Source organism: Equus quagga, chromosome 16, assembly GCF_021613505.1.
Source record: "Equus quagga isolate Etosha38 chromosome 16, UCLA_HA_Equagga_1.0, whole genome shotgun sequence".
NCBI classification, from domain to species: domain Eukaryota; kingdom Metazoa; phylum Chordata; class Mammalia; order Perissodactyla; family Equidae; genus Equus; species Equus quagga.
In genome coordinates, this window is record NC_060282.1 from 74,815,957 (window position 1) to 74,831,686 (window position 15,730).

General features: G+C 34.9%; 1 protein-coding gene across 1 annotated transcript in view; it reads left to right on the top strand.

Moving 5' to 3' along the window:
- Nucleotides 1–13,240, top strand: part of ZC2HC1A (zinc finger C2HC-type containing 1A) — a 48,192-nt gene extending 34,952 nt beyond the window's left edge. Inside the window, exons 8-9 of the mRNA XM_046642520.1 lie at nucleotides 1,889–1,996; nucleotides 10,684–13,240. Of these exons, the coding sequence (XP_046498476.1) occupies nucleotides 1,889–1,996; nucleotides 10,684–10,849 (274 nt within the window). The 3' untranslated portion in view covers nucleotides 10,850–13,240. The remainder of the gene's footprint in view (nucleotides 1–1,888; nucleotides 1,997–10,683) is intronic.
- The last annotated feature ends 2,490 nt before the right edge of the window (nucleotides 13,241–15,730 follow it).

The following is a 15,730-nucleotide window of genomic DNA, read 5'->3' on the forward strand; positions in this document are numbered from 1 at the left end:
CAAGGTGATTCATTACTTGTCAAAGTTTAGAAATAATTTAAAGTAACTGTTCCAAGCAACCTCTCATTGAATGACAGTATTGCATATTTGAATATAAGATTTATAATACGACCCACCTAAACTCAAGTTCAAGTACTGTGGCCATGTAATAGCTTTGCAACTTATTCTCTCTGAATATAAGTTTCTTCAACTTTAAAATGGGAATAATAACTTGTGATATTTTGTCAAGATGAAACAGAGTGAGGCATGTATAGTACCTAGCATTGTATTTGGCATTTGAAAAATAGATGTTGTTATTACTTCTCTGTATTTTGGAGATAGCTATGTAAAATTTTAGGAGACTCTCTCTCTACATTAGTAGAAGAGGAAGAATTTTAACCAAGTTTAAGAACTTCTGATCTAAAGGAACTTTTGAAAGTGTTCTGCTTGTTCATGTATCACAACATTGCTTATCTCTGAAATGAAAAGATTTGACTAAATCTCTAAAGAGGGGGAGGGAACTAAAACTTTCTGAACATCTGACCCCAGGTTCAGCAACATACTGGCTGTGTCACCTTGGTAAGTTACTATCTCTGTTGCCTCATTGTAAAATGGAGTTATTAATTCTGCCTACTTCATAGGAATATGATGAGAATTAAATAAGTTTACATATGAAAGCAATTAGAAATGTAGCTATACCAAATGTAGTAAGCACCATTATATAAATGTTAACTTGAATGGTAACAATAGCCATAGTAGTAATAATAGTAGTATCATCGTCATCAACTATGCTAAATGTATAAATTGCAATTTACATCTCACACCTTCCTATGAGATAAATGATGGTCACATTTTATAAATGAGGGTACTTGGCCTCAGAGAGGTCCATCACTATCACAAACTTGGTCAGTAGCAGTTGGGATTCGAATCCAGATTCATCTGAATCCCAAAGCCTATACTTGTACCATCATACTATCGTATAGCCTTCTAAGCTTTCTTTGATTCCTGAAGTTTCGGAAAGAGAATTCAGTGATGATCAAACAAAACTCCTCCTCTACTGATACCAGATAGCCCAGGCTGTGTAGTTGGTGAAATTTAATCTTTAAGGAGAAAATTATATCAACCCATTTATTTTAGTTGCTATTTCCAAGAACAGACTTTCATAAATTTAATATTATTCTCTTAAAGTGGTTAGCTACTTTTTTTTAACCTCATCTCATATGTTCAACATATTATTTAACAGTTACTTGTAGGCATTTAATAAAACACATTTCTATTTTGAGAGAACTATAGATTTTAAACTTTTTGGGGACTGACCCCATAGCCCAGTGGTTAAGTTTGCATGGTCTGCTTTGGCAGTGGGGTTCACAAGTTTGGATCCTGGGCGTGGATCTCTGCACCGCTAATCAAGCCATGCTGTGGCAGCATCCCACATAGAAGAACTAGAATGACCTACAACTAGGATATACAACTATGTACCGGGGTTTTGGGGAGGGAAAAAAAAAAAAAAGAGTAAGATTGGCAACAGTTGTTAGCTCTGGGCCAATCTTGCTCACCAAAAAAGCAAACCCTAAAAAAAAAGTGCAAAAAAAAAAAAACTTTAAAAAATTTGAAGGCTTGAAGCCTTTCAGAATGATTAACTTATAAATTTTGTGTAAAGCATATACACATATTTTAATTGATTTTATGTAACATTAGGATAATGTTAGTAAATGCAAAATGCTTTGGTTTATCCTTAATATTAGCTACTATTGTTTTCAGATTTAAAATAATTATTTGGATTTTAATCTTTTGAATTTACCTCTCTACAGTTTCTAATTATTTTTCTAATTATGCAACTAAGCAACTTGAGAAATAAATGCTTGCTATGCAATACTTTTTCATTATGCCATCTCTTTCTGTCTTCTAGAGCTAACACCAAGCCTCGAAATTCCACACCACCCAGTTTGGCACGAAATCCTGCCTCAGGTGTGCTTACAAGCAAAAGAAGAACATATACCGATAGCTACATAGCCAGGTATGTTTAACTCTGATATTCTAATAACTAAAATAAAAATGAGTATGTGTACTTTTCCAAGGACCATGTACAAACATACGTGTCAGGCTATTTATAGAAAATCTGATACTTTGTTTACTATATGACTTAATGGCGTTTAAGTTGGACACCAAAGAAGTAGTTTGCACATAAATAATACTTTCCTATACCTTGTACTTATAATTATTCTTGTAAACGCTCAAGGACAATTTGTTGAGTTCCACTGGTTTCATTTGTGTTTTTATGTCTGTATTTTAACTGCAACATGGTTGTTTTTACCTCTATGAATTGAATAATAGACCCTTTAAACCACTGCCGTTGTAATTTTGAGCAGCATTTTAATGCATTTAAACTCCCTGCTGAGGTGGTGGTTATCCATGGACTTCCCTTTCTAGTCTGCTACAGTATTTTTATAGTTTTGACATTCACTCTGGTTTTAAGCATATAATGAAATCATCTCAGTTATAGATATTTATTTTTATATGTATCCCAACTTCTTCCAGAAAGTTTTAAGACAAGGTACATAAATCCATGATGCCCAGTGACATACAATATTTTTAAAAATGAAAGAATAAAAAAAGGGAAAATGAGAAAAGATATAGTGAAAAAAGGAGTGAAGTTAGTCCACGAAACATGTGTCACAAGACCCTGTATATAGGCTAGCCCTGAGCCACAAATTGGGGTCTAAACTTTGTAGCAGCCAGAGTGTAGGGGAGGATAGGAGCAGTTAATTACATTATTCGTGATATCTAAAAAGGAAAAAGAAATCATTTTCTCTGTGAAAGCACAACTAGTCCTGATGCCTCAAAAGTTCTTCTGTGAATTCTCATAAAAAGGCACTGGATAATTCAATGGATAACTTTTTCCTTAACATTCCTACCATAAATCTGGAAATAAATTTCATACGGTGTTTTCTTCAGATGCCCTCAATGCAGGCCTATACCATGACATCCTGTGATTCTCCAAAAACAGTTGTGATGTGTGTGTGTGTTATGTGTAAGTAGATGTATTGGCTGCTCTTGTTGTAAGTGTGTAACATATACAGCTATCCATTATTCCCATGTTGTCCAGGGATAGATTTCAAGTACCTAAGATTTTAGCTCTCAATCCTGGTTGCCTATCAGAAGCACCTGTGGAGCTTTCTAAACATGCACATGTACAGGTCTGCCTCAGAGACTTTGCAGAGTGGGATCTAGGCATCTGCCGTTTAAAACGTTTTAAGAGTGATGCTTATGTATCAAAGGGATGAGAACCATAGAGGAATAGGGTAATTGCTGTCTTTCTTGCTAGATTCTTTAATAAATACTGTTTGTCTCAGCTGAGGTTTTGAAACATGTTAAATATCAAAGAAGTGAGCTTCTGTTTCTTGAAGTCCTAGAGTGGTTGTACTATATTGTGTATGTGTGGAGGCATGTGTTTTGAATCAAGGGTGACTATACTATTAACACTCTCTTAGAAAATGGAAATTTTAATAAATACATATACTCGAATGAAAAGATCATCTTATCTTTTCAAAGAGCTAGACGAAAGACGTGTTAACAGGCAGGGGCAAAAGTCACATTAACACATAAGTTTGGGTTCTTCTTTTCTTTTCTTTCCTTTCTTTTTAAATGGTTGCTGTGTGATGGAAAGCCCTGAGCCTTGCTCACTTGAGTTACCATTACTGTCCTATCCCCCATTCCAGATAGAAATAATTATAACCATAATAGATGAGGAAATCTCAGAGCTTTCTTTTTCTAAAGTATAATAGACTAGATTTCCTGGACGACCTCTCCACCAAAAATACCTAGAAATGCTGGATAAGATAGAACAAATATCCTTTTGAATGTATAGCTTAGCTCTCAGAAAAGTAAGAGAAATTTCCACAGGACAAAAATACAAAGGAAACTAGAGGTCTCATTGGTAATTTAACCCTGACATTGCAGCTATGTTTGAGATGTCAACTGAGCTTCACTACTTGGAGGCTTGGGTTTAATTTCATTGTGGGAGAGAGGAGTTGATATCTTGGGTTTGTACACAGTGGAGTGTTAGGAGCTCACCTTTCTCTTCCCCTCCTCCCGTACCTCTTACTCTAAGCCAGGACTCTTGAAATGCCCACCAAGGGGCCATCTTAGTAGAGATACTCGCATGACAGTATGTTACATTTGGCCTTGGAATTATTTGCAGGAACTGTGGAATGAGAGCAGGGTAGCATCAGCTGTTTCTCTTCCGTGGAAGCCCTTGCAGTGGTCCTGAGGCTAGTCCAAGCGACAGGTGTGAGAGAAGGTCTCATAGGTGGGTGCAGGAGCAGTTTAATTAGAAATTGTGTCCCCAGAGGGAACCAGCATCTCTTATAACAGTCCCATAGACACAGCTTCCAGATCGCCCTGAGAGATATGTCCAGTTTCAGTGGACTACATAGAAGCTGGAAACACAGCTGGCATTCCGCCTTTATTAGGTTTTCATTAAACAGAGCTAGGAAGTTATCCCAAGGTCAAATGTGTCCACAGAAAAGGAGAGAGTTTTAACCCTTTCCTCACAATACTCAAAGGGTTATCTCTCAGTGAAAGGATGGGTTAGAAAAAAAAATTCACCAACCAGGAATAGGTGACCCCAAGGAAACTTGTTCATCTCAGCCAAGGCTCAGAGGAATGTGAGAGTTCTTACTGATAATTCATTACTATAGGCTCACCTTCACATGAGTTTAAGGTTTGAAAGTACAGTATCTACATTATTCTAAGAAATTCTTAACTGGAAAAATAACTTGGTAGTCGTGGTTTAGTAGTTCCCTTGGAGCCTGTAAAAGTAAAAGCATATCGTCTGTGGTGGGAATTACTCTGAACCCAGGCTTCCTGATTCTCTCAGGTGGGCAAACATGAGCTCTCATGCATTCTGAATTATAGGGCACACAAGGAAATTCCAAACTGTGCAGAGAAACAAGCAAGCAGTCGTGAGTGAGTGTTAGCAAAAAAATAAAAAACACACACACAGGTGCCTGTTACTTAAGATATTGAAGTCATCAGACATTGCTCATAAAATAAGGCTGTTTAAAGTATTCAGAGAAATAAGAATTGGAATGATTGACAATGACGACATTCTATCACAAAAAGGTTAGAGCATCTTTGCAAAGGAGCCAAACATGACTTAATATAAAGAAAAAAACCAAAAACCCAAAGTATGCTTTACATTGAGATTAGATACAGCTGAAAAAGAGAGAAGTTAACTAGAGGATGGGTTTAAAGACATTATCCAGAATGTTGTCCTAAGAGACCTGGAAGATGTGAGAGATGAAAAGTCATGGATCGTAAAATAAGGTCTAAGATTTATTGAATCAGAGGTCAAAAGAAGAAAATAGAGTGAGTGAGAGACAGCATTTGAAGAATTAATAACTGAGAATATTCCAAGATTAATGAAAAACATGAGTTTTCAGAATCAAAGAACAATCCCAAGCAGGATAAATAAAGTGAAAACAATGTGTAGATGCATTGTAATGCAACTTGAGAAGCCAGACAATGAGAAGATCTGAAAAGCAGCCAGAGAGAAAATAATGTGACTTAGACAACGTGAGGATAACCCAGGGAGTACACAGCTCACTTGCAATGGTTGGAGCCCAAAGACAGTGGAGTCAGCACAGTCAGGGTGCTGAGGGAAAATAACTGCTGACCTGTGATGTATACAGCTACCCCACTGGTTCTCAGACTTTAATGTGCATCTGAATCACCTGGAATGCTAATTATAACACAGCCTGTTGGCCCCACCCAGGATTTCTGATCCGGTGGAGCTGAAGTGGGGCATAAGATTTTGCATTTATAGTAAGTTCTCAGAAGACACTGATGCTGCCAGATTGAGGAACTCACTTTGTGAACCACTGAACTAAATTATCATTCCAAGAATGAGAATGAAATAAAGTTATTTTCAGACAAAAAACAATGAGTAAATTCATGACCTATGGACCATGACTAAAGGGACATCCAAAGGCTGTACCTTAGGAGAAAGGAAAGGAACCAAAGTGGGAGGAAGTTGGCAAGGAGGAATAGTGAACAAAGAAGTTGGTAATTACTTAAATAAATCTCAGCTAACACTGAGTGTAGGAAATAATAAAGATAACACAGAAACTAATGAAATAAAAAGATCAGAATAGAGGATATTAAGGAAAAACTGGTGGTCACGTAGGAGTGCCCTCCAAGACGGTGCTCAGCAGCTGCTTGAGATCCTGAGCAGACCCCTCCGAATCCTGGCTTCTGCGTCCTTGTTGGCGGGAGGAGAGAGGGAGTGTCAGAACTCCGTGATACTACACCTTCAGTTTGCTCAGTTTCTCATCACGACTGTCACCAGGTTGAATTTTGTAGGCCCTGTGTTTTAATTTACTTAGTTGTCACAACATGCTCCAAACTCTTCTTTCATCTTTCCTCATGCCACCCTGTGCTCTGTGTGCCGTGTGGCTTTATTGTTTACCCTCTGACACGCTGTACATGTTATTTACGCTATGTCTTGTCTTCTCCGCAAGACTGTAAGCTCCCTAAGTGCAGGAATTTTTATCTGTTTTGTTACTGCCCTGTCTCCAGGATCAAGAGGAGTATTTGACGTAAACCAGGCTCTCAGTAAGTATTTTTTTAAGGAGTAAATGAACAAATGAGTAAAACTTGAAGAGGATAAACAAAGTGAAAAATTTGGTTCATTTAAAATGATAAAGCAAACTTAAAAGAGACGGTACAAATAATATTCAGAATAAAAAGAGAGATGTAACTACAGATACAGCAGAAATTTAAAATTATAAGAACAATTTTATGCCAGTAACTTGAAACTTAGGTGAAATTCACAATTTCCTAGAAAATGTGATTGTTGAAGACTGATTTCATATGAACTAGAAAACTAAACAGACTTATGATCATTAAAGAAATTGAATCAGTAAATAACAAACTACTCCTGCCTCCTCATCACACACGTGCAGGCACATACACACACACGCAAAATGGGCTCATGAGTTTTATGTGATAAATTCGACCAAACTTTTCCAGGGAGGGAGGTGAAAAACAACATTCCTCAGCTGCTTTTAAAAGTTTAGTAAGGGCCAGCCCCAGTGGTCTAGTGATTACGTTGTGTGTGCTCCACTTCGGCAGCCTGGGTTTGGTTCCCAGGCACAGACCTACACTGCTCTGTTAGCAGACTTGCTGTTTTGGTGGCTCACATACTAAAAATAGAGGAAGAGTGGCCTGAATATTAGCTCAGGCAAATCTTTTTCAGCAAAAAAAAAAAAGTAAAATTTTAATACCCAGACTAATAAAAGAATGTAAAATGATAATCAATTTTACTTAGAAACTTGATAACACATCTAAAAATATGTAAGGATTTTAGCTAATCCAATCCACAAGCATGAAATTCATGACACTTTAGACTTATCCCAGAAAATGATTGACTTAATAATAGGAAGCTTATTAATATAATTTATTACATCAACAGATTAAGGTATTAAAATATATTAGTCATGTTAATATATATATGCACATATTTATATATGTATATATAAAAGATATTCAGTAAGATTCACTACCTAGTCTTTATTTTAAAAAAAGCTCTTAGAAAATTAGGAATAGAAGGGAATGTCATTAAATTGACAAAATGTATTTACTAAAACCCTACATCTGTCTTAATATTTAATGGTGACATGTAAGAAACATTTTCTTTAAAAGCAGAAATAACACAAGAATTTCAGCTATAATCATTTCTATTTTAATAGAAAACCTAGCTAGTATAGTAAGAAGAAAAATTAAAATTACAAGACATGGAAATAGACACAATATTGTTGTTATTTACACATAATATGATTATATATAGGACACCTAAAAAAGACAAATTAATGAATAAATAATAAGTCTTTTAGTAAATTTGCTGGATTTGATATCAGTGTACTGAAAATTATTATAGTCTATTTGTCAGCAACAAAAAGAAAGTACGGTTTTTAGAAATACCAACATCCAAACACAAATTCATGGTATATAGGAATCAATTTAAAAACTACGCAAAAACTTTATTTTTGATGGAGAAAATAATAAAACTTAAAGATATTAAAGAAAACCTAAATAGAGAAATATACCTTCTTCATATAATAGAAAGCTCAACATCATAAAGCTATCTCGTAAAGCTATCTCTTCTCCCGTAAATCAATGTAAAAATTCAGTGCAATTTTCAAACAAAATCCATGAATCTTGACAAGTTGTTTTCAAAATGTAAATGAGGAATAAAAGCCTAAAATTAACCAAGACAAGTTAAAGAATGACGCATGAATGATTTATGAAGCTATAGTAGTTAAGACAGTATGGTGCTTATTCAAGGGTAGACAAATAGAACAGTGGATCAGAATGGAGTGGTTAGAAAAAGCCCCAGGCCCACAAATAACCAGAAATTTGCCGCATTTCAGAGGTAGCAATACAGATTTGGGGAGTGGGGACTCGTGGGACTATTGTCTATCCGTATGTGGAGGAAAAATTTATACTTATATTGGGGACAAAAACAGTCAGCTACAAGTAAATTAAAGACCTAAATGTTGACAGGAAAGCTATAAAGATTTTAAGATAAAATAGGGAGGTCTCATTATCATCTGAGGAAAGAATTTCTTAAGTAATTTAGCAAATACGAGATGTACAGCAAAAGACTGATTGATGTGTTTGACCCATAACACAGTGAAAAACTAGTGCTGCAAAAGACTCCATGGATAAAGTAACAAAGCATGACAGATTGGAAGAAGACATATTATATATATAAACTAAGAAGTTATTATCCGGGATATGTGGGAAATTCCTACAAATAAAATTTTAAAATGAGCGCATGCGGTAGAAAAGTGGCAGGGTTTTCATGGAGGGGGTGGAGAAGGGTAGGGAATAGGCAGTTCATGATGGTACAAACCCAAACGACAGAAAAGCCTGAAAAGATGTTCTGCCTAACAAGCAGTCAGGAAATTGCATATTAAATTCACAGTTGGATTCCATTTTACTCCCATCAGATTAGCAAAAACAAAAAACTCTTGACAGTACAGATTGTTCAAAACCTGTGACACTGAGACCATCTTTTACCACCAGTGGGAGTATCGATTTGCCAACCACAGTATAGAGAAATTCAGCAGTACCTAGTTAAGTTGCAGCTTTGATATTTTGTGAATATTTATTAATGTTGGTATGAGTGCTGATTTTCTTAAATTGCCATACTGCAGCATTGAAATGATCTTTTCTTTTAAAGTAATTTTTACGCATTTCATTGACAATTAAAGCTGGCTTATTTTCCCATAGCATTCTTCCTTGATGGGGGTTGTCTTCTAATTCATTATATTCTTTGTGATTTAAAAAGATTATGCTGCTAGCTATAAATGTGCTCTCAATATCTAAGTGGGTGTGCTTCTTGATGCCAGAGATCCTAGGAATTCTACCGCCCGTCTAAGCCCATAAAATGCTGACAGAAGCTATTTTCATCAATATAAATTTAGATCCCTAGTGAATTTTATTAGGAAACCCACCAATTCTTTATCACTCTTAAAGTGCTTGCCAGAAAGAGACATCCAAACTGGGAGAACCTAGAATTCTCTAATAGCTACCTCTGGGGAAAAAAGAAAAAAAATTTCGATGGCATCATGTATGTAATTCTCCCAGCAACTGATTTCCCTTTATGGTGACTTTAAAGTCAGTATCATGTTCTCAGCAGAACACATGCCAGGAGGGAATGTAAAGATGTTCTATCGGGAATCAAATATGTAAAGATGTTCTATCGGGAGTCAAATAGCTGTTCTTCCAGTTAATTAATGTTTCATCAGTAGAATCTGAATTTCCTCAATGACTGGCTTCTCTGATGAAACCTTTATAATCTCAAGCACTTTGCTCTAAACTTTTGTTATAGTGGATAGTTCTTCTGACATCTGTGTTACCTGCCTTGCTAGGTTTTGTTAATAAGGCCCACTCAGCCAGGGCATATATAGGGCTTATTGAGTATTTATTGCATCACAATAATTTAATAATTGAAATAAGTAATAAAATAAGTACTAGGAGTATCGCCCCACAATCCTTGTGACCAAGGAGGGAGACCTGGTACCTGAACTCCTCCATCTCTTTGCTCAGTGCTGCGTTCCAGTTTCCTCTGTATACGTGGTTTTACAGAAGGGACACTATAAACTTTCATCCTGTTCCCGTTGTAGTAAATTCCTAGTAACTAGGGCTGATGGAAAGCGTGGCTGCGTTTGCTCATGAAAAATTCTAACACGGACAAATACGACGCCAAAGAAAACAGAATTTTAGTATTTACTAAAAGAGATTCTTTTTTTTATCTGAACTGCAAGAATATTAAAAATGAGATTAAGGGGGCTGGCCCTGTGGCATAGTAGTTAAATTTGGCACACTCCACTTCAGCGGCCCACGTCCACGGGTTTGGATCCTGGGTACAACCTACACTATTCGTCGCCCATGCTGTGGTGGCAACCCACATGTAAAGTGGAGAAAGACTGGCACACGTGTTAGCTCGGGGCTAATCTTCCTGAAGCAAAAGAAGAAGATTGGCAACAGGTGTTAGCTTAGGGCTATCTTACTCAGCAAAAAAAAGATTAAGGAAGCTTTTAGTTATACTTAATATTATGTCATTTCCCAAGGGTAATGGGTTGAAAACTGCTGATGTGAACTTGGTGTTTCCGATTTTTTCCTCTATTTCCTCAGGCCAGATGGAGACTATATATCTTCACTTAATGGCGGAAACATTAAAGGCATTGAAGGAAATTCATCTGGACACTTACCGAAATTCTGCCATGAGTGTGGGACTAAATATCCTGTAGAGTGGGCGAAGTTCTGCTGTGAATGTGGCATTCGAAGAATGGTTCTGTGAACAAAATCCTGAAAGAAAAAGAGCTAAGTCCAGAGATTTATGACTATTGCTGCTTAGTCAGCTAGAGCACTTCCTCTAGTTATTTTCTGCTAAAATTGTTCAGAAGACTTTTTCTTAGCAATCTTTGGAGTATAATCTTTTGGCTATGTAATGTGTGTGTGTGTGTATGTATGTATGTATACTGTATATAATAAATACCTGATACCCCAAACTGTGCCATTCAAGGAAATATTCACTTATCTGTCAGAAAATAGTTTCAAGTGGAATCACTAACTTAGGTATTACTTTTCTGTCTTGTTAAAGCACAGTAAGTATACTTCCACAAACTCTCAAACTCTACTGCTTAGCCCTTTGAGCTTTAGGATGATCATTACTTTGAGCAAAAAATCAGAATAAACATTGTTATTATTGGTGGCTATTTTCAGATATCATAATAGGATGAGATGCTTGGAATTTTGGAATTGAAGAGAATATTTTTAGTTACAATTAGTTATGTGAGGTCATTTTCTTGTAGAGCTCCTCAACAAATAATTTTATAAATATCAAAAAAAAAGAAAGAAAAAAACCCCTAAGGTTTATGATGCCTTTTACTTGGTGTATTATTATATAATTTAAAGACCTTTATGCGTTCTTTGAAAACGTAATTATGCAGTTTTCTTTTCAGATGCACAAGGCTGAAAATACAAAAGTTTCTTATTCTAGTTATGACCGAATGATTTTTTTACCTCTGTGTGTTTTGGTTGAATGTATATTCTTTCTACTTTGAATTGGGTCTCCAGATTTCAGTTTTTTTCTTTTTTGATAACCTCACATCTAAAGAGTTTTATTTTTTGCAGTTCAAAAATGTAATTAAAGATGCACAGAATTCCTTGCAAAATCTCTCATGTTTATTTCTATGTATCTGAATTTAGAAGAAATTATTTTAATACAAACCACCTCACCTAATAAATAGTGACTTTGGTAATTAATCATTAGTGCAGGGCATGCAGGTAAAAAGTATTTGCATCTTAGTCCCTTGAAGTGTAGTGAGATGTAGTTATGAGTAGGTTAAGAGAATATCTAATTTTTCCTACTTGTATTTCCTTCTTACCGTTTAATGTTGAAACACCATTCACATCACAATAAAAAGCCACTGAAAACGCGTTGCTTTAATGCATGGCTGACTTATTATGTAATTAAACATCCACAAAAATTTAGTTATACTCTAACTTTGGTGAGAATACAGCTTTTAATCACTGTCACTTTCCGTGTAACATAGTATCCAGTAGTAGCTATCTGTCTTTGATTGCTTGTGCAGCCATATTCAGTAATTCAGTAGTAATTTCTGTTGAATCAAACCTAACAGAGCTTTGATCCTATTATAAAGGTACAAGCAAATCTTTTATACGCAATTTTTAGCTTCTTGCTTATGATTCTGATCAATTAAGGATCATTGTAGAAATTTGTGTTGTATAATTTTCTTTGAAATTTATTTATGCTTAAACTTTATAATTTTATTCATTAGTTTTTTGTTCAGGCAGGGGGAATAAACTTAGTGGTGACGGGAATTATCATTTTACTTACCTTATAGTTTCTTTCCTTATTCATCTTTTAATAAGAAAGACTTCTTACTCTTTTTTTCTGGTTGTCTTTATTTAGTCATATTGGTCAAAAAGAGAGTCCATCAATTAGAATAAACTGTAATAAATTTAGGAGAATAATGTACATATTAGATTTCCATTTCAGTAATTTATGTTCTTCTGTCCTAATTGTTATAAATTATATGAAGAACTGTAAACTTTTGTTTTATCTAAACCTGAGCACTGTTTTCTTTCAAGTTTTCTTTTAAGACCACATAATTTTTTGTCTATCCAAAGAAGGGATAGATAACTGTGTTTAAATTAAATAAAGTGGCACATGTTGGTATCTCACTGAATTTTACAGTAGCAAATGAATGTTGTAATGTACTACATGGAAAATGAGTTGGTAAGAAATCATTCAATTCCAGAACCCAGAGATTATTATAAACAGTAAGTAGGTGAAGTATACTTATGAATTATGAAACATGTTGTGACAATGTATTTAAATGTATTTCTATGTTACTTGCATATAGTGTTCTCACATTGATTTGTTGTGCAATAGTTCGGTTTTAAGAAATTTTTCTAGTTCAATGCATCATTTATTATTATTTATTTTCACAAGTATTTGCCTGTGTGGTAGAATTTAAAAAATTATTCTAAGCTTAAATTATAATGTAAAAATTGCTTGTATCTTATTCTGAAAGTTAGCTTAAAAAAGTAAGATTATTATGGCTGCTGTTGTCTCTTGTTCACTCTGTTTTTTTATTACAAATAATATCTTCATTTTGAACCTATTCAATAAAGACATGAATCAAAAAAATGCTAATGGGTTTTCATTGATGTCTTATCTTGTAGCCAGACATAGATAGAAAGATAGGAACGCACTGAAATAAAAGGAAAATATTTGAAGTCAAAACAGATTTCTTAATGAGAAAGCAGCTTGTCATTGGTAGTTTTTTTTGTGCCATCAGCTTTTAAAGAAATTATTACTATTTTATTGAAGTGTTTATGACCTCAAACTATTATAAGTATGTTTCATCACATTTTAAGGCATAGAAACATTCTCTTCATAACCAATAAAATTTAGCAGTTGAAAATGTTAGTGAAGTCAAGGTTGATAGGAACCATGGATATTTCTAATTAGGTAATATACAGTTTAATGGCAAAAAGTATTTGTGGTGAATCCTTAATGATTTAGACCATTATATTTAACATTTTAAACAGGAGTTGTCTCTAGTGAAAATATGATCAGATTAAACATGTTTAATTTGTACTCAATTTTCCTTAGGCTAGAGATGAACACTTCTACCATGAGTAGAAGCTCAGGGAATGAAAAAATCATAGAAGAGACACCCAGCTACACAGAGTCAGCAGACTGTGGCGTCTTTATTTGCATTGCAGGTATATGTATTTTATGTGGTAAATATATTTTTAATACTAAGGTTGACTTTTCCAACTAACTGTGTTATTGAATAGAGCGGTGGAGAATCATTAAAGCAAAGTTAATGATAGCCACACTCATTTTTAGTCTCATTTAGAAATTTTTCAGTTAAATATTACTGTCAGGATACTCATCATTTATATACAATTTTGTTTGGCTTATCTAGGAATTGCTTTTTTGCCACTAGGGGGTGCTTTTGGATAGTTAACATTACCAGCCTCCTGTTAAAGGCCTCAGCAGTATAGGTATTTTTTTGTTTGTGTTTTTTTTTTTGTAACATGAAATTACAGAGATTTATAAGGGAGGCAGTTTTTGTTGTTTGTTTTGATTTTGATTTTGATAATCCATATGTTGATTTCTTAAAAACCTAGTCCAGCTCATTTAGGGCACCTGTGTGGTAGTAGTTGATGGATCTATTTAGTATTTAGCTCAGAATATTTTGTTAACAAAATACTCCATCTTAGTTGTACAACAGTTTATAATCTATATCCTTTAAGATAAAGATTTTTTTTCAATCATCTAGCCTAACTTAACATTATCTAACATATGAGAATGACATCTGTTTAAATAGGAGCTAAATATGTGCTTAGACCAACTAATGGAAGATGCACAAAGCTAAAAACATCTAAAAGATGCTTTATATGGTCTTTATTCCATGAAATGCTAAGAATCAAAAGAAATAAGATGTGCTGAAGTCCCTGCCCCAAAGTTGATGTAATTTGTTGGAGAAGCTGATATGTAAACAGACAATTACAACTTAGGGCAAGGAGAAGAGCGAGTTTTAATGGAACTTCTCTTTCTTATAAAGGTGCTAACAAAATGCTGCTCAAGTGTTGAAGACGGAGCTTCTCTCTCGTCACCGCAAGTTAGACCGCTGACCATTCCGTTTTCTTTTTTCCTCCCCTGTCCTGATGCTTACGAGGAATCTGGTAGAACATGAGCCAGAGCAGTACTACCTTCGCCTGGGGAAAAGGCGAGTCGCGGTGGCCAGGATGTGTGCTGGGGTCCGTCGGAGCTGTGCAGTAGGAAGGGGTTCTACTGTCCTGAGGACTGAGGACAAGCCGTGCTGAGGAAAGTTCTGATAATTCTGTCTGTTCAGTCTTGCCTCACGTAACTCTTCACCTTCACTGTGCTTTTTTCTCTCTCTGCCCAACACCTCAGTTTCTGTGCCTATTCTGAATTTTCAGCAATAAGTCTTGCAATAGGAGGTTGCCAGTAGTGCGCAGCAGTGGCGAGTAAACTCAACAACGAAATGCTGATTTTCATTCGTCAAATCGGCAATCTTAAATTAGAATAAAACTGAAAACTGCCACGGGGCTTTAAGATGAATGTCTTATCCACTGATGGCGGAGACATAAATTGATAACACTTTTTGAAAAAGTTGACTAAATTTAATTTAAAAGCCTTTAAAATAGTCACGACTCGTTGCCTAGTACTTTTATTTCTAAGTGTACTTCTTGAGGAAGTAATCTCAAGTACAGATCTATTTATGCAGAACACGTTTAATAGTGCTATTTGTAGTGATAAAAATTAAGCAATTTAGTAAGTTAAAGCACTTTCAAATAATTTTTAATGGCGTAACAAGGTTATGTTTCATTACTAAGACAAAAAACTAGGCTAAAATAGTGCATGTGTATAAAATATGATTCCAATTATGTAAAGATCTACACAAATAAAAGGCTCGAAATATATTCTTTAGTATATTGTGCTTATTTCTACTGGAAGAATTTTCGCTATTATATTTTCTTTATATTTTTTATATTGTCAATTTTTAAATGAATATATATTACTTTTATAATGTTTAAAAAAATAGAGGGTTATGTTTTTCAAAATCACCTGCATGTGATGACGGTTTATTTAAAATCACTACCTCATCTGGGT